This window comes from Homarus americanus, unplaced genomic scaffold (genome assembly GCF_018991925.1).
Source record: "Homarus americanus isolate GMGI-L3 unplaced genomic scaffold, GMGI_Hamer_2.0 scaffold19318, whole genome shotgun sequence".
Lineage (NCBI taxonomy): Eukaryota > Metazoa > Arthropoda > Malacostraca > Decapoda > Nephropidae > Homarus > Homarus americanus.
This window is the reverse complement of record NW_024732238.1, coordinates 7,355,642-7,374,093: the sequence shown is the minus strand read 5'-3', so window position 1 is coordinate 7,374,093 and position 18,452 is coordinate 7,355,642. Positions and strand designations below refer to the sequence as shown.

General features: G+C 37.3%; 1 protein-coding gene across 5 annotated transcripts; it reads right to left on the bottom strand.

The window, feature by feature from the left end:
- Positions 1 to 2,515: 2,515 nt before the first annotated feature.
- LOC121868426 (transcriptional repressor CTCF-like) lies at positions 2,516 to 17,290 on the bottom strand. 5 transcript variants are annotated; one of them, XM_042369061.1, is made up of 16 exons: positions 17,221 to 17,290; positions 13,977 to 14,074; positions 13,684 to 13,859; positions 13,152 to 13,263; positions 11,953 to 12,098; positions 11,025 to 11,134; positions 10,700 to 10,869; positions 8,690 to 8,977; positions 7,562 to 7,712; positions 7,245 to 7,398; positions 6,914 to 7,040; positions 5,450 to 5,562; positions 4,720 to 4,818; positions 4,451 to 4,595; positions 3,901 to 4,040; positions 2,516 to 3,260 (listed from the first exon to the last, which is right to left on the bottom strand). In XM_042369061.1, the coding sequence occupies exons 2-16, from the start codon at positions 14,071 to 14,073 to the stop codon at positions 3,219 to 3,221; spliced, it is 2,070 nt and encodes a 689-aa protein (XP_042224995.1). In that variant the 5' UTR covers position 14,074; positions 17,221 to 17,290; the 3' UTR covers positions 2,516 to 3,218. The 5 variants fall into 5 exon arrangements, with proteins under 5 accessions (XP_042224995.1, XP_042224993.1, XP_042224992.1 ...); XM_042369059.1 differs by lacking the exon at positions 17,221 to 17,290 and adding an exon at positions 17,002 to 17,026; XM_042369058.1 differs by lacking the exon at positions 17,221 to 17,290 and adding an exon at positions 16,809 to 16,972 and having other exon boundaries at positions 7,562 to 7,700.
- Between the last annotated feature and the right edge of the window lie 1,162 nt (positions 17,291 to 18,452).

Genomic DNA, 18,452 nt, shown 5'->3' with positions numbered 1-18,452 from the left:
TGCTCTTGTAGGCGTGCGGCTTGCGTGTTGTGTGGATCACCGATAACTTGAGCTTACAGGAACCGGAGGCATTGGTGGTAAACAGGACGGTGATGCACTCCTTCTGCAACTTCCGGCCCCGACACTTGCTGGCATTCTTCACAACAAAGGTCTTGGAAGGTAGCTTTTTCCAAAAAAGACCAGATTCGTCCATGTTAAACACCTGGTCGTCGGTGTACTGTCCTTCCTCCATAAACTCACGTAAAAATGGAGGAAATTCCCTAGCCGCAACACGGTCAACACTAGCTTCTTCACCACCAATGTTGATATTGGTGATCTTGTTCCTCTTCTTAAACCTCTGTAACCACCCAGAGGAAGCATTAAAGGGTTTGGGCTCTGTAATTTCCATCTTTCGTGACACAGCAGCATACAGTTCACGTGCGTACTCCTTAACGGAGCGCGTGTCCACCGCCATGTTCCGTCGCGCCTGACGCACCAAGTAGCTGACAAGTAATTTTTCCGTCTTGAGAAGCACCTGGTTGTGGAAATACTTGATCATAGAAGCACCTGTAGACTTTGTGATGTTCATGGGCTCCTTTATCTTGGCTGCATCCTTCTTAATTGTCCTGATAGTTGATTCGTTAACACCATGCTGGCGTGCGAGATCAACCTGTCTTGTTCCTTTCTCCAACTCTTGTATGATCTTATATTTGATTTCGTAGCTTAAGGAAAGTCGTGTCTTCTTTGGCTTAGGGCGGCTGGGTCCAGGTAATGCAAGGTTTCTTTGTGGTGGTGGTGGTGGTGGTCCGGTGGAAGCCATTCTTATGGAACAATGGATACCGATATACACGGTGTAGCCGGGAGGGGTGTAACTGACGCGGGTAGGTCAAGGGGCTTGAACGCTCCCGCGGCGGGGCACGTCATAGTACATTAAACCAATCACAGCTAGCGGGGAGGGAGGTAAGGATGCTTTGCCCAATCACAGTCCGCTACGTCATATGACGTCACCGATAACGCAACAAAAACATACACTGCGCAACCTACTCGCGCCGCTTACACAACATGGCGGATGGCGGGAGAGGGCGGGAGGTTTGGATCCAAAAATGGCGTGGCGCGAGAGGACCGCCAGCCGCTCTCCGCATAAAGGGGTACACACACAGTGGAAAGTGAGCATTCCGTGTTCGGCAGGGTACCGCGTAAACGTGGAAATGCGTAAAGTGGGACCCCGTAAAGCGAGGGTTGACTGTAAACTTTTACTGCAAATTCTGCAAGCTCTTTTAACACAAACTCTCCCGCAGCATTTTTTACTGTGATTGCTTTCGTCCATAATAGTAATCCAGTAGTTGGTATATTTCCTTAAAAAAGTCTGATCCTAATCAATAGTTAAGGCTTGACTCCACTGACTCAATTTCAGTTATCTTAAGACTCATCAGCAAGTTCTAGTGGGAGCTCTGAGAATGGAGGATGTGTGTGACTTAGACAAATATTTGGTGACAGGTTCTTTACTTTCTTTAATGCTTCAACATTTTCAGGTAGGTGAGCAAGAAGTTCTTTACATGCTCTGGTAAGGAATTTATGGCATCTAGATTGAATATTAAGCAAGCCAAAAGGGTAGAAAATTCATAACCAAAGTCAACTTTATCAAGGGGAAGGAAAATTTAATTATAGCTCATGTCAACTCTAAGCTTTACACTGCCAGGGTATGGGATTCTTCTTTGCATTGAAACTGCAAAATTTTCCAGTTCAGTGAGAAGACTTTAGTGATCAGCTTCTTCCTTTTGATAGCAAATTCATCCTTTCAAAATTACTCAATACTGGCTTCAAAAATGTTAAATGAAGGTAGTTGCCAACTTTCACCTGCGTATTTAACTAATATTTCATTGTCACTTACGAATATATTACATATAATTCATCTTTATCTTGTATTGTTAGTATTATAAGAGTACAAAATGGAAGTAGCCCAATCATGTGAAAATAAGTGCAAATATAATTTGAAGTAGGTAGCCCAAAAAGTAGCAAGTAGCAGATCTCTAATTTTAGTAGCAGACACCCAAAAATAGTAGCCCAATCCGCTACTTTTCGCCCAATGTGGCAACCCTGCAGCCTCTGTGCGCAAGGCATTTTTTTTAAATACATATCGGGATTTAGTTATTATTTATATGAAAATGTGATTTTACTTTATTTTTTATACTATTTTCGTCGTAAATAAGAAGGAAATAACAGTGTAAATTGAATTGGGTCCTAAATTAACCAGGGTCTTTAATATGAATCGTCGTTAGTAGAACTGTCGTTATCAGAGGCTCTCCTGTAGGTGCTTACCAGTGGTATATGCAACAGCAACAACCTTCAGACATCCGTACACAACGTTGAGCTTCAGTCTGCCGCAGAACGAGCAGCTTCTTACTGTACTTTCATTAAATCTTTGTACAGGCACCATTACTATTCTTGACCTTTCTGTACTGTATAATGTATGTATACAAAAATAGAAATGTACAAAGTACAGTTGACAAAATTTCAGGATGAAGAAAAAATTTAATTATTTAAATATTTTAAGATATTTACAAATGAAACAACAAGAAGTGGTAAGATGTGCAAACTGTGGACCAGACCCACATCATCATGGAGCTTTGGTCACAGCAATAGGTTATACAGCCTACCTTCAGTTAACACCGTACAATGCCTCACAGAGGCAAACTTATAATTCACAGAAGCATAAATCCATTTGGTTTCACTTATGATGCAGACTACTAGGGAATCTGTAAGAGTGACTACAGTTCAAGATTTAAGTTGTCAAAGGTTCATTTATTAAAACTTAACCCTGAACTGGCCATCTGAGAATGCACCTGCCTGACCAAAATTGCACTAAAACTGCACTGTTGCTAGATGGGTTCTCACATACACAGTTACAGTGGAAGAAATTTAATTAATAAGTCTTTGAGAATCTGAAACCAGGAAAGGTGGGAGAGAGACACCAGCCGTGTTCCTCCAGTGGCAGGCAGGAAGTGGGTTGACCATGGCTGGTGTTAAGCTACCTAGTCACACCATTAAGACAAATCCTTTCTCTAAAGCTGAAGCAGACTTTGATTCTGCCTGTCATGTCAACAAAATGAAGAAGGTTTAAAAAAATTAAATCACAGCACAAATGTCACAAAATTAGCATATGACTTCAAAGAGAAATCTCATCTGGACATACACATTTTATGTATATATTTAACATTAACTCCATAGTTGTCTCTTCTTCATTCTCCAAACTGAAGGTGAATTTGTCCTTCATCCTCATCCTATAAAGTAAAGATATACAGTATATAACACACTTTCAAAAACAATTTTAGTTCCTATTTTACAGTTTCCAGAATTGAAATATGAAAGTAAAGTATTTACCTAACTGCACTCAGATGAAGATAAAATTTCGAAAATTTATACTGTATGAGCTTTTGGTAAAAAACTACCTTTTTTTCTGGAATGTGAAAACTAACATATATAAATTATAAAGTTAATCTATATTATATTCACAATGCGTAAAAAACCAGAAAGCTAAATTTTGCTACACGTTAGGTTAGGCAGGGTTGTGTTTGAAACTCACTCTACATATGGAATTAATACTGTTCTGACTTACGAACAGGCTCCAAGAACGTAACCCATTTGTAACTCAGGGACTACCTGTACAGTATAGCTTTTTGGTTCATATATATTCCACAATACGATGTAAAAAATTAGAGGGCACCTTGGTTATGACTATCACAGCATGTTGAGAAGCTAAAACGACTACAGTACCGGTAACTGTACTGATACCATTCAAAGAGAAATCTCAGTGCATGTCAACACATTTAATTTCACTTAAAAGATGTTTTATGGTTTCACATAATATCTCACTCGCATTAATTTACCATACAAGCAGAAAAAATATTAATATTAACTCACATCAAAACCAAAGCAGGTTTCCATTTCTTTCTGAGCCTCCTTCTTGGCCTCGGCACTAATTTCTGTTTTCATTTCCGTTTTCTTGTGCTGGAGTTCCAGGAGGGAAGATTCTGATACTAAACAGGCTCCATCTACTGGGCCTGCAAGGTGGGGAAGTTTGGTATAAAGTCACTAGAAAGATAACAACTAAAATGAGAAAAAATTTAATCATTTACAGTACTTGAAGGGATTCACAAGAACATGATTGAATATCTATCCATCTACTTGTTTATTTCTCTTCCAATTTTATGAGGTGGACTAATGGACACATGAAACACAATTCTGTAAATCAAATGCACACTGATGCATAAATAAGGGCCAAACCAGGAAAACCCAACTACCTAAAGCAATTTCTATAAGCCTTCAATTTATATTAATCCTCACGTTTTAAGAAAGATTGTTATAGATAAACATAACGAACCTGCATTAAAAAGAACCTCTCCAATCTATAGACCAAATCAGTTTTTACAGGACACTAAGTATTATTAGGTATCCACCACGTCACACCCACCTATGGTATCTCCAGTAATTGTATCACCCGTTATAGTCTCCGGAACCATAAGAGGTGAGGACCCTAAAACTCCGCCTACTGCCGTTTCTAGAGTACCGTCCGTTACTGGTATCCCATCTGACATCATCATGTGACTTTCGCCATCCTGAAAAGCACGTGGGTATAAATTTAGGCATTAAGAGAATTTATTGATAAAAATGTGAGATATTTATAGTCAGGCTAAAGATTTTTTTTTAAATGGACAAAAGGACAATTACATCTAATCTTACCTGAAGCTGTATGACCTCAAGGACCACATACTGGTTACCATCCTGACCCTCCACAGCCATAATCTCATCTTCATCAACGTCTCCGGTGTACATCTCAACCTAGACAATACAAGGTTTTATATACTGTACTTAACATGTATAATATAAAAAGAACAAGTGGCATTTAATAGACTGTACCCACAGAAATTTTGCTTTTTAATCTTAAAATCAGTAGGATTATTGAATTTTGTTAAGGGTGACTCCCCAACAGTGTTTGATGAAGGTACCGAATAAACATATTATTGTATGGAATAATGATGAAACAAAAAATCAACAAACACTGATAGTACAATAAAACTAAAACAACATAGCAAGCATAAAAAAATCGAGTATTGGTTAAATTTTGGTTACGAACTAAAGAGACGACACTCACAATTACAAATCGACATTCTTATGACGTTCAATAGTAAGTGCTGTTAAAGATGCTAACCTATCATTAATTGATTCTTTTATATATTCTGTGGTTAACACTGCAAAGAAGAAGCAATCACAAATTTGAATTGGAAGCTAATGTTGGTCCCTTCTCATTTTCCTAACTGTAAGTTTGTCTCACTGATGTATCATTGTTTTTGCTCCTCTTCTACACCAGCCCCAAAATTTCCACCCATTTTACCCGTCGCCTCACACAACCTTGTGGCACACATCGTATCCCATCTATTCCATTATTAATTAGATGTTAAAAGCAACTCACTTGTTGACCATTAATAAGCTGTAATCTTTTTTGTCTTCCAATCTTCAGTGCTTGTGCCTTTTCCTGTGCAGAGGCATCAGGATCATGGATGGCCATATGTCTAATCAAGTTACCTTGAAAGAAATAACAAAAATTAATGTTAGAATCAGATTTTCCTTTTAGTGTTTTATAAATAATGAAGTAGGGAAGTCATCCCAAAGAATAGTGTTCCTATATCTAATTTCAAGTACAGCATCTGGCTACAGTCTAGTCTCCCGTCCTATTATTGTATGGGGTGGATCAAAGGAAACATAAACTTCAATAAGGGGAGAGTGATGTATCTAAGGCAAGTATAGAAAGTAACTTAACCCTTTAAATGATATCATCAACTTCAGCTGATTTACCAAAATGAATTATATTACGATACTACATTTGGAAACATAGCTGGTGAGGGGTGGTGGAGGAGGGGGGGAGGGAACGCTGTCTTGACCTTGCCTCCCACTCACCAGCAGTATCAGCTGATTGGTCCTGTTTTCCCTAACAACACTCACCATCTCTCGAGCAGCAGATTCTTTGGCAATTCAAGTGACTCGGGGCCCCTTTTTTGTCAAATTAACCCAAGTAAGCAAAAGATCACTCAATTAATGCTATACCACTACCAACAGCTTTCTGCGTGAGCTATAACTCTGGTCACATTTCAACCAGTCACATAAGCGATAACTATGCATGCAGGACCCACATAAGATGATAACCCACCAAACTATTTCATAAAACAAAACAAAATCTGATATTGTGACAATTTATTTGGATTAAGAATATCAAACCATTTCATACATACTGAACAAAGTACAGTATTGGACGAGCTTGGATTCATTTTTTACTGAAAACAACCCCAACTGGCTGCTCACCAATTTTTTTTTTTTTTTATTGGGCACCCCCCCCCCTACATCCTTGTGTAAGGTGAAGCGCAGAAGCGTTTACAGTGCCCAACAGGGAAGCATTTTAAGTTCATGCTTGCCTTTATGTCTCACGAGTTAAGGGCGTAGAAGTCTGAAGAGTCAAGGGCATAGAAGCCTGAAGAGTCAGGCGTTTATGTCATCAAGTTATTGGAAGCTCCAACAACTTTCCCTGAATACGAATTCGCAACTTTCGACTTACAACAGGTACCTACTTTACTGCTAGGTGAACAGGGACTAATGGGGGCTAGGAAGTAAGTCCAAACAACTTCCACCGGCCCGGGAATCGAACCCGTGACATCTCGCTTGCGAGGCAAGAACAGTACCGCTTCTACCACCGGTACCCCGCTCACCAATTATTAGTTGAAAGCCACATCCACTCTGGCTGGTTAAAAAGTTCTCTGTCTGAATTAATAAAGTCTTCTCCAAGATTACTATTTGCTTTATCACTGCCACTTCAGTAACTTAGCATAACCTGTCTCCAACAATAAAAATATTTTGATTAACGTATAAAACTAATACATCATACCTTTATGCCTAAATGCCTTCCCACACTCTGGACATTCTTGCGTCTTCTCTCTGGGCATGGGGGGGATGTATTCTGGGTTGTGGTAAAGATTTTGATGCCTCTTCAGCAACTGCTTTTGACGGAAAGCCTTGTTGAGAGAAAATTTGTTCCTTGAAGTTCAATAATTGTGTACAAAAAGTGAATATTAAATTGCATACAGTGCCTCCATAATATGATTAATCATTCCTAACAATTTAACAATGATTATATTGGAATTAACATAAGATAATAATACATATGAGAAGCAAAATTAACATTAAGTCACTAACTGTACCATCAAGCACATGCACACCTGGTCACACTGATCACACTGGTAAGGCTTCTGTTCCGTGTGTACAAGCATGTGGGATTCTAGATGTCTTGCAGAAGTTGAAGCATAAGGACACAGGTCACACTTGAAACACTTCTCTCCCTCATGAGACTTGTTGTGCTGTTTGAATGTGTACCTGAAATGTATATTTGCCTTTGAAACAGCTCTTGCTTCACTCCTCTCTAAATATCAAAACTCCCTGTTAGCAAACATCACATGTCCCACAATATACACAATGGGTGCATAAATATTTGAGAAATCCAATCATTTTAAGAACAAACAACAAAAAAGTAACTTACCTATCAGGGAAGGCCTTGCCACATTTCTTGCACTTCAGAGGTTTGTCAGAGGTATGAAGCTTCTGCACATGTATTCGGAGATCAGTCTTGCGGCCACACGTCGTTGGGCAGAGCTCACAGGCATATACCGGCTTGTTCCCTGATGCAACATCCAAACACAGAAATCCTCTTTCATTGTCAATTATCTTAATACATAAAAACAAGTACAGTTATTTAATTTAGCAATACCTGTCCAGGAATATCTTGCTATTTGCAGCCCCACTTACCTGAAATGGTCATTTTAACACCCCTATTCGATATCACCAAAACATGCCCTCCTTATTCACAGAGAAAAATTACACTTTCAAACCGTGTGGGCTAGCTACAGCTCTCCTATTGCACTGTAAGGCCCACTTCTCATGAGCATGTTTTTTTTTTCTGTGTGGTTTAGAAATGAATTGAATTCAATGAGACTGTTCACATGGAGCACGGGTGTGAGACGTTCACCCCACTGCTGTACCTGTACAGTACTTGCTCTATTATCTTGGAATGTATCCTGAGCATTAACAGGGGTTTTACTATACAGTTGTAATTTATTAGACAAAATTTAATCTAACGAATTCCTCACAAATTAATAATTATTCTAAAGATATACAAAATAACTTTTTAATTAGGAATCTGGACACACGTGCCATATTAGGAAAAGTACTAAAATTTGAATATCTTAACTCATGGGCTTTCAAAACTGACTGATATGCAATAGTTTTACCCACCCAAAACCTGTCAAAGGTACCACCTGTTAAGCATGACAAGATCCTTTTCTTAAATTTCACACTTGGTAAAGTTTATTTTAGATCCTGAGTGTTTACAATTGTCTAGTAAACTTTGTGGACCTCAATAACTCTTGTGAAGCATCTCACAAAATAAAAGATTTTGAATACCCTGATGAAAAACTGAATCTCATATCCTTGATGGCTTTAACAATTATACAACATTGCACATACAAATACTGTATTATAAACAATGAAAACATAAAAGTAAACTATATCAACATACTGTAACTCTATTTTAATTTAAAAACTTTGGTATAATTATCAGAGCAATAATATATACACAGCAGATAACAACTTTCAAGCCTTATTTACCTACCTGTGTGTATCAATTTGTGAGCCTTCAAAGAGTTTGACTGCGTAAAACGTGCACGACAGATCTCGCACTCATATGGCTTTTCTCCCGTGTGAATCCTTAAGTGTCTCTTCAACTTGAAGGTGTCAGGACTGGCGTAAGTACAATGTGGGCACTGATACGGTCGCTCTCCAGAGTGACAACGCATGTGACGCTTCAATTTGCTAAGTTCTACGCTGGCATAATCACAGTCTGGACACTTATGAGGCTTTTCGTGGGTGTGTATGTAGCGAACATGTCGAACAAGCTCACCTTTCAAAAGAGAAAAAAGAAAATGTAAAATGGATAAACTAAAAATAAAATCTGTTGCGGAACTCTCAAATTATATTAAAGCAATAACCCTTCTATTCCCAAATATCTACATCTCCATTCACATTTGCACAGGATGCAACAGATACAAACAGCCCACAGAAGTTAACCATTCTTACCCATAACTCATATAAAGCCAATCAAGAGCAAACAAGTGCCAAAACTTATCGTTAATTTGTAATAAGTGAATCAAAATAGACAAAGATAAATTATCAACTACACCACTTTAATGTAGTTTCTCTGACACTCCACAGAATTGTCAAGTGAAGCTTGCATCTCCACTTACTCCACCACTTACACATAAAAGTGAATTCACCTTTAGTTTTACACAAAGGTCCCTTATGAAAACATCATCCAATTAATTCTCTAATGGCACTTACCTAATTCCAGTAAAAGTCCAAAAATCCGGATGCCAGGAATCCGGACCACCCGAGAATCCGGACTTTTCGAAAACTCAAACTTTTTAAATTTAGCGGGCTTTTGTGGGTTATGTGAATGAATGGAGTTGCTTTAAAAAATTAATTTACATAATTCTAATAATAAAAGTAATTGTAAATTATAGGTAGCTAATTTTGTTAGTTTTGTAATTAGCTTGAACTGAAATGTAAAATTTGAGGCACTATAAATCTTTTGTGTGTATGTGTGCATGTGTGAACGCCACAGCTGCACAGCGACAACAAACGACCACACGATCGCCACTTTAAAACAAGCAATCAAACTGTGACAACGTATGTAATTTTGAGTCCTACTCTTTCCATGTACAAAGTACAAGCCCATAATAATGGCCCCTAAAGTAGATAAACTTCGTTGTGTGAAGAGAAAGAAGAACACATTGAAATTGAGTGACAAACTTGAAATAATTAAGAAACTAGAATGTAATGTGAGCAATGCTGTTCTAATGGAAACATACAACATTAGAAAGTCTACAATTTATGATATAAAAAAGGCAAAAAATAAAATTCTAGAATTCACAGCTTCTTCTGAGCCCTACATTAAAATTGCTTAAAGAAAAAATTTACATTGGCTCAAGTTAGAAAATCTTGATAAAGTGTTGCACAAATGGTTTTTGTTAAAACGATTAGAAGGTATGGCAATTTCTGGGCCGATGCTTATTGCCAAAGCAAAGTCTTTTAAGGAGCAAGTGAACATTGAATCAGAGTGCGCATTTAGTGATGGATGGCTTAGGAATTTCAAGACTCGTCATGGTATTAGACAGTTTGTTTACATTTTTGTCTTGTGTTGACTTTATTTTTCTTTAAAACTGCTCGTTTTGATAAATGAAGCATGCTTTATTTGCTAATGAATAAACTATCAAAATGTACCTGTTCATCTCTTCTTTATTACTCCTTAAATTTTAATTTTAAAAGTACTGCCTGAGAATCCGGAAAATCCGAAAATCCGGACCGACCCAATCCCCAAGCAGTCCAGATTTTTGGACTTCTACTGTACCCTACGACTTTTAACAACCTCTTCACTGCCTGTATGTATATCTTGCATCGTAAGAAATTATGACTCCAACAAGTACCCAATATAATACACTAGAGTAAGAAGGTGAGTCCTAAAATTGAAGTGATATCTAAAATTAGAGAAGACGACATATTTTCATAGTGTATTCAGTAAAACTTGCTTCTTACAACTACACTGTACTGCACTTATTCAACATACCAGATGTAGTAAACGTGCTTTCACAAAACTTGCATCGATGAGGTTTGATGCCTGTGTGTGTGTTAACGTGGTTTTGGAGAGAAGCTAAAGTTTTGAACCCTCGTTCACAGACAGAACATTTATGCGGCCGCTCTTCACTGTGAGATTTCATGTGTCTTGAAAGTAGGTATCTGAAGAAGACAAAAAGAAATGAATACAATAAAAATATGCAAAACAAAAACACACACACACACAGTACCTAGCTATCAACAATCTCACCCAATATATATGAAGTAATGAAAAGTAGGTTAAGAATAAAATAACAGTACAGGTTGTCAGATATTACCTTTTTGGACTGGTGTAGTTACAATAGTTACACATGTGGGCTTGAGTAACTGTTTGTGATTTTTTGTGAATAATACGCATCATCTTCTTGTCATCTTCTTCCCCCGATTCCTGGAATAGTAGTCAACCTTTAATATGAAGAGTTAAAGAAAGAAAGTCAAACCTATGGAAAATATTAGTCAAGCATCTTTTCCTAATTCTTGGGAAAATGATGGACTGAACCTGAAATCCCGTATCATAACTGAGCATGGATCAGGTGATTTATGTATGACTAACGAAGTCTATGAGCTTAAATCCTGGGATACCTCAACATTGGTGCTTGGAACTAATTCATTCTGTCACATCCAAGTACCATACCTGAACATGTAGACTTTTTATGCAAAGTTTACCCCTGGAAGCTGAAAGCGGTGGTCTCTTACCATCATACTACATCTCCAGCTGGTTAGATATTGGGATGATGGCACCAAAATAAGCTACAAATGTTTTTACAACAAGCACCCAACTCAGGAAGGAATCCCATAAAAAAAAGTACTGTAGTACTGTACTGCCAAGCACCACACATTCAGTTCGTCAAGACACCAACTAATTTAGGTCTTTGCAGACATCCTTGTCTCTCTCAACAAACAAGAAGGCTGCTCTGCCTGTGGCCAGGAACCCAAGAAAAGCTGCAAACTTACACCACTGGTTCAAACACTGAAAACTAATAAATTATTATCTAAAACTCCAAGATCAGAATGAACTGCCATCACTAAACAGGTGATTGTTAAGAACTCATCAGTTTCCAAGCACTAAAGCAAGAGACAGTAACTTAAAACTGCACATGAATAAATTGACATAAAACCTACTCGTCATTTATACCACATGACCTTACTTACAACCTCTATACTAGTGGCTCTAGGTGCTAACTACAGATATAATAAAATACTCACATAGCTAAGGCCTTCATCCGCTTCGTTGAAATCATATACAGTATCGTCTTTGTCGTTGTCACCAGACTGTTCGACGATCAAAACATAACTCACTTCACCCGGGTTCGTGGATGATGGGACGATAGTTACTATTTGATTATTATCTCCTGAAAAAAACAAACAAAAATAATCACCTCTTTCTTCCATTTGTTTTTATTTCTGTACACTTATGAGAGGGAGTGATTCAAGTTCCAACCACTCTCATGCCTACATAGTACAGTATACAGGACATATATATCAAAACATACATTACAAAACTTCCTTTTCAGACAGTCACCCAAAAGAAAAGTAAAAATTTGTAATACAACTGAGCCAAAACTGTTATGACCTGTCAACAACTATAAAATCCTTACATAAAGAAATTCTCACTAAAAATGTATACCTTAATGCACTCTTCCAGGAGCTGCCATATTGTTTTTGGGTGGCTGTTGGAAGAGGAAGTATTACCAAAAATCTGTTCACTGTATAATTCCACAGATATAATGAAATGATCCCAAACTGCCTTTCTATAACCATGCCAGAATAGAATGACTCAAATCAGTACTATATGTCCACTAAAGGAGGGAGGCTCAGGGACCCAGGGAAGACCTAACCTAGTGTGGCTGGGGCTAAGAAGAGTGTAGAAATAACAAGAGTACACATAGAAACCCTTAAGAATACTGCAAACTTGAGGAACACAGCTCAAACCTAATCTAACAACACATGCCCACTCAGTTTCAGCAAGTTTTAAGTTGAAAACACATATCTTCAAACTTTCTAAATGGCAGATTAAAGATTGATTGGATGAAACAATGGCATGACTTAAAGGGGGCTACATAAAGTACTCTGACTCCCAGTAGAAACTAACCCCTTCAACATGGGGTTAACACAAACATAACAACACCACCTGTCAGCTCAAGTTTGGGATGAAAGGCAATAACTAAATAATTAAAAGGAATCAAGAAGAAAGAAATCAGAAATACAAAGAGCAAAACAATTTCAAGTCACCAGATTTATAGAAAAAAAATTAAGTGGTGCATAGTGTAATAACTCGAGCAACTCGTACAGAAAAAAAGAGAGGAATAAACACCAAAATCAACAACTGAAGAACCTAAAACAAAAGAAATATGAGCCTTAAAACACCAGGAATTAGAGAACAAAAACAAAAGAATGATACCAACCTGTATTAAGCACAACCTGGTTATTGCCTTCCCCTTGTTCCATACCGGGTATAACCTGCAGTGTCCCATCCTCGCCCAGGGCCACCTGACCCTGGGATAAACTGTCTCCATCCTAAAATATAAAATCCTGCTGTTAATTATCTCCTAAAAAATTTCCATTCAAACAGATGAAAGAAATCACAAACATATTACAAATTAAATTAAAATTGTAACTACAGATTAGGATAAACACCGCTTGGCTAGTCACCGATTCTGATGTGAATGTATCTTATGACTCAAAGATCATCAAAATATGCCTAAAATCTTCTGGGAACAACAAAACATAATAGAAATTTTCTCCTGTTGTTCTATACCTCCAACCTTTGAGTTCATTTTAACCCATTTGACTTTTCAACTGTGCTTCTAGTTCCAAACCAATTTAACTTGATTGAACATAATACAGTACTACACATAATTTCAAATTTCCTAAGTTTAGAACTGAAACTCATGACCATCTAAACAAAGGTACATTACAGTATCTCCAAAGACTCACATCATTGAGTGAATCTTCCTCTGCATTCAACATTACAGAGCCATCGGCACCACCACCTTCCCCCTCTGAGCCATCTGTCCCATCAGACGACACCACTACCATCTGTTGCTGACTGCCATCAACATTTTGGTAGAAGTATTGACCAGATTCATCTACAAAAACTTGAGCTACATCGGCTGAAAACAGAGAAGAACATTATCACTCGTGGAAAGGGTGGCACAGTATAGTATCAAGATTAAGTCTATTACAAGCCAATTATGAGGAATTACAAGCACTGTACATCATCAACCAACCTGTGGGTGCTTGATCCCCCGTCTGGATCTCTTTATTAAATGTGTCGAGGTAGTTGTGTATGTCACTTATAGTTTCTCCACCTTGGCTCCCCTCCATCCTGCAACACATAATTACATTCATTAATAAAATAAAAGCAATACAGAAGCTATACCTCAAAAGTCTGTGCTATAAAGGAGTATAAATCAACTAACCTAACAATCTACAGTATTTCTACATCAATGTTAGATTCAGTAAGTGTTATCTTTCACAAAATTTAATGCAGTAATCTTAGGCATCATATATTTTAAAAATTGATCCAGAAAGTAGCACACTGACACTTGCATGCATATTTAATAAGATTCGAAGTTCTATATTATTATTATTATTTTGGATCGATGAAGATTAAACATTCAACCTTATTTCACCTGAAGATTAAACATCCTAATACGTTACTTGTGGGGTTAGGTTCATTAGGTGATGTTAAGTTACATAAGTTTTTTAATCATAAAGTAAAATAAGCTGGTGTAGGTAAGTTTTAAGCAAGCCATTTTTTTAAGTCTGACACTACATGTATTTAATGTGACCAGAAAAAATTGAAAAAACATTAAATATTACGGCTGTACCCGAACATTTCAGTATTAACCGTGGTAATACTGAAGTAGATGGCTAACACCAGGAGGAGTTATTTATAGTCATTCATTTTTTCCACAGCTGTTCTTTGGATGTTAGAAAGTTTGAGGGATGAAGGAAATGACGGGGTAAAACACGGAGAAAAACTTCCTCCGACACAAAAATTATGTCTACAAGCTTTATAAGCATAGAAATGAATTAGTTTCCATAAATATTCCTAAAAAAAATCTGCTATTGTCAGTGCGTGATTTGTCTGTTCTTTGTTTGCCCCCCCCGCCCCCAAAAATAAATTACACCATGCCACTTCAAGTAAGTTGCTTTCAATGGTACCAGATATCAAATTACTTTCTGTTTAATATGACAGGTGTCCAGAGGAAGTTAGGTCAAGTTAGGTAGGCTTCTTTGGTTGGTTAGCTCAGATTCTATTAGGTTACATGCATTGTCATATTTTTATTACTATTATCCAAAGAACATTTGTGGAAAAAATCAATGTCAAACAATGCATTCTGGTGTTACCCATCTGCTCCAGGATTACTTTAACTGCTAATTTTAAATTCCGGTAGAAGTTTCTCTGTGGGACGCCCTAGACGAGACTTGTCAAGAACAATGGGGTGATCCTACACAAGCCATCAGCCTCCTTCCCCCACAACGGTCACTTCTTCTGTGATGACTATTGCATAAATTAGGAAGATAGGTAGCTTATTAAATGACCCGCCTGTGGACCAAAAGCAGCACTTTGGCTCAAATTGGACCCAAGGAATTCCTCAATTGGCAGATGCCTTGAAAACCATAAATTAATGCTGACATTTAATTTAATTTTCAATCTATTCTTTTCACCACTTTCAAGCTTGGCTAACTAGTCAGGTGGTCAATCTGTTCTTTGTTACGACCTTCATTGACCAGTGTTAGAGCCGAAGATAGTGGAAAATTTACCGGTACTTGAAAAAACGGTAATCTTTGATACAGTTACACTGAGCAGGAACCTTCTCACTCCTGAGCCTGGGATTAAACCCTGTATAGCAGTCTGGGAGCTTCCCCTTCTGCTTGCTCTCACTATACACATCTATGAACTCTCTCAAACCACTGTACAGTATAGTTTATGGTTCTGAGAGCTTCCACATTCACTATATCGGTAGATTAAGTCAGATCAGGTTTCATAATAATTGTATGATTTGTGTTATTATTATCATTATTGCTTTGGTCATCCAGTGAATTTTAGTAGGTTAGGTTAGGTTAGGTTAGGTTGCATTTAAGAAGCAGTACTGTGATCAATTTTTACCAGTTAGGTTAGGATGGGTTAAACTAGGTTCCAGACAGGTGGATGACGGAAACGATTTTACCTGATTGGTATATACCTGTGTAAACCATTTGGCCGTGGGTATTTGCACCCAACAATGCAGATGCCACAAGTGTAATTTACATGAGAAACCTAAAAACTCATGTTAATTGCACCCAAAACCGAACCTACATGCAGTACATACATCCATTACTTAACTTCAAGAGCATTATTGCTCCTAAAATCTAACCTAACCCAACCTAACATAACACAGTTATTTGTATCTGAAATCTAACCTAAGAACACACATTATTTGCATCTAAAACCTAACCTAACCACAAGGTGTAAAAATATAAATATTGGGGATCACATGAAGATTTAAGTCTCCCCAGCTTATTTCAATTAAATATCAACCCACCCCAAGACAACTCTAACCTAGCCCCCATAAAGCATAAGGGTGGTCCATCAGGTGAAATAAACAGACGTACATAACCTTTACATGGACCAAAATATTATATAAATTCCCGTCAGCAATATAGTGGCAACCATTAACGTAAAACTAAGTGATTTTTAATATAAGTTCTAGTGTTATAACTTTACCTACACAACAAAAAAAAGGACCCAAACAAAATTACTTACCTTACTATTCATAAATGTTCTCCACACTATTGTTATCTACTCTTGTAGTCAGCAAATTATAAACAATAAACAAAATAAAAGAAACAGACGATATCATTAATATATTAAGTAATATCTGTTGTTCTGGTCTACAACCCGTCCTCAACACAACTCTTCACATTTTTTCGTATTTCCCTTCATTTACTACGATATATTACCATTTAAAATAAACCAATCATATAAATAAAAATAAAACAAGGTGATTAAAAAATAACACCGAGAAGAGGGGATGGACAAGGGAGAAAATAGCAGAATATAATAACAATACCAATGGCCGCCTCTCCTCTGTCCTCCCCTACAAACTATCTCCTCCAGCCATTTAATTCTCTCCTTCCTAAACAGAGCCTCCATTGCTTGTATCATCCATCATGTATCCTATCTATGGCTCTCAAGGACCTGGTGTCGAATCCCCAGACTAAAAAGATACAGCTACAACAACGCAATCTGACGGACAAACTCACATTTACAGCTTTGCCGAGTGAAAAGTAGGGGGCATCACCATCACCTACCCACAGTCACCACACGCTCCCCATCTATCACCGTTTTTACGTCATTTTTACCTTATATTAATTAAATTTATGACTTTACAAGCCTAGTATAATCTTATTTCTTTCGTTTAATGTAATAATAAATGGGAAAAGTTGTCAGTAAGTTAAGGATATTGAGGGAAAAAACATTACCTTTCTCACTCTTCAAGTCACCGTTAGAGAGCGCGAGGGAGTCATAAAATGGCCGACGAGCTTTAACCAAGGGATTGTGACGATAATTGTTTTATATTAATTTTTCTCTAATTTTTCATCATAAATCATTTTTTGGGGGTGTAATCATCTAATTCAGAATTTTTAATTATTTCGTAATATTGATTATTGCGGGAATTAAAAGAACTTTTTCGAGATTTTTTTACTCATTATTAACTACGTCAACATTTAATTTTTTTCCCATAATGTTTGGTTCATATATGTATTTAATTTTCTATTATAAAATTATTTGCTATCAAAATATATCAGTGTCGTTATTTTCTTTAATTAAAAGAAAATTCTTAAATTTTGGTGAATATGTTACACTTGTTTTTTCTCCCATTGTTTATGTTTGTCTTTTTAAAAATTATTAATATATTTATTTTAATAGTGCAAAACTATCTAAATATACAACCTTTAGATTGCTAACGTTCCATAAAATTTAATAGAATTCTTCAAATGTCATTCATCAGTTTCTTATGTCTGGACTCTCCCTCACTGGGTACACTCACTTCACTCCCTCCTTCTCTCACATTAAGGTGAGGCCCCCTCCTTTTACTACTGCCCTCAACTCAACACAATCTCCCGGCAGTTATGAACTTCGTATTTCGGCAGTGTTAGTAAATCTGGGCCCTTACCTGTATCATGAAGTCAGGAAATGGAACTCTTAGCAAATACCCAAAATACTCATCGATTGTCTCATCGGGAACATTGTCTTACCCACAGCCTGATAACAGACTTCTGCATATTCCTGGAGGCACGACGTAACTAACACACACCTGGCGAAATACTCAACCATTTGATGACTTCTACAATTGCATAAACGTGTAGCATGAAAGCCTTTGATGTAAGGAAGACACTTGTGTACAATGGAGTAAATCCACTAAAACTTTTAACTGGGACGGGTCTGTTATATAGAGAATGTAGGAAAATATGGCACCAAAAAAAGCATAATCATCAGACTTGGAAAAAAGCACATTAATATTTATTGACGTGTGCACTAAAATATTATAACCTAACCTAACCTATGCACGCTTTAGCTCGTTTGTGGTTCGAGAGGGCCTTTGTTAGCTCGAGCTAACGAGCTCGTTTGTGGTTCGTGAGCTCAATGAAATTTTTTGTGCCATTTTTTCCGAGTACCTTATATAGGATCTAACAGGCTGACCCATGATGTC

Bases quoted from the DNA above. Each gene is read 5' to 3' on its own strand.
- LOC121868426 (XM_042369057.1), bottom strand. From the start codon at position 16,903: ATGATACAAGCAATGGAGGCTCTGTTTAGGAAGGAGAGAATTAAATGG. The intron at 12,099-13,151 runs GTTGGTATCATT...TGTTTTTTTCAG, and splicing joins CCAGGTTGTGCTTAATACAG to GAGATAATAATCAAATAGTA. The intron at 8,978-10,699 runs GTATGTTGAATA...CTCTTTTGAAAG, and splicing joins AAGCACGTTTACTACATCTG to GTGAGCTTGTTCGACATGTT.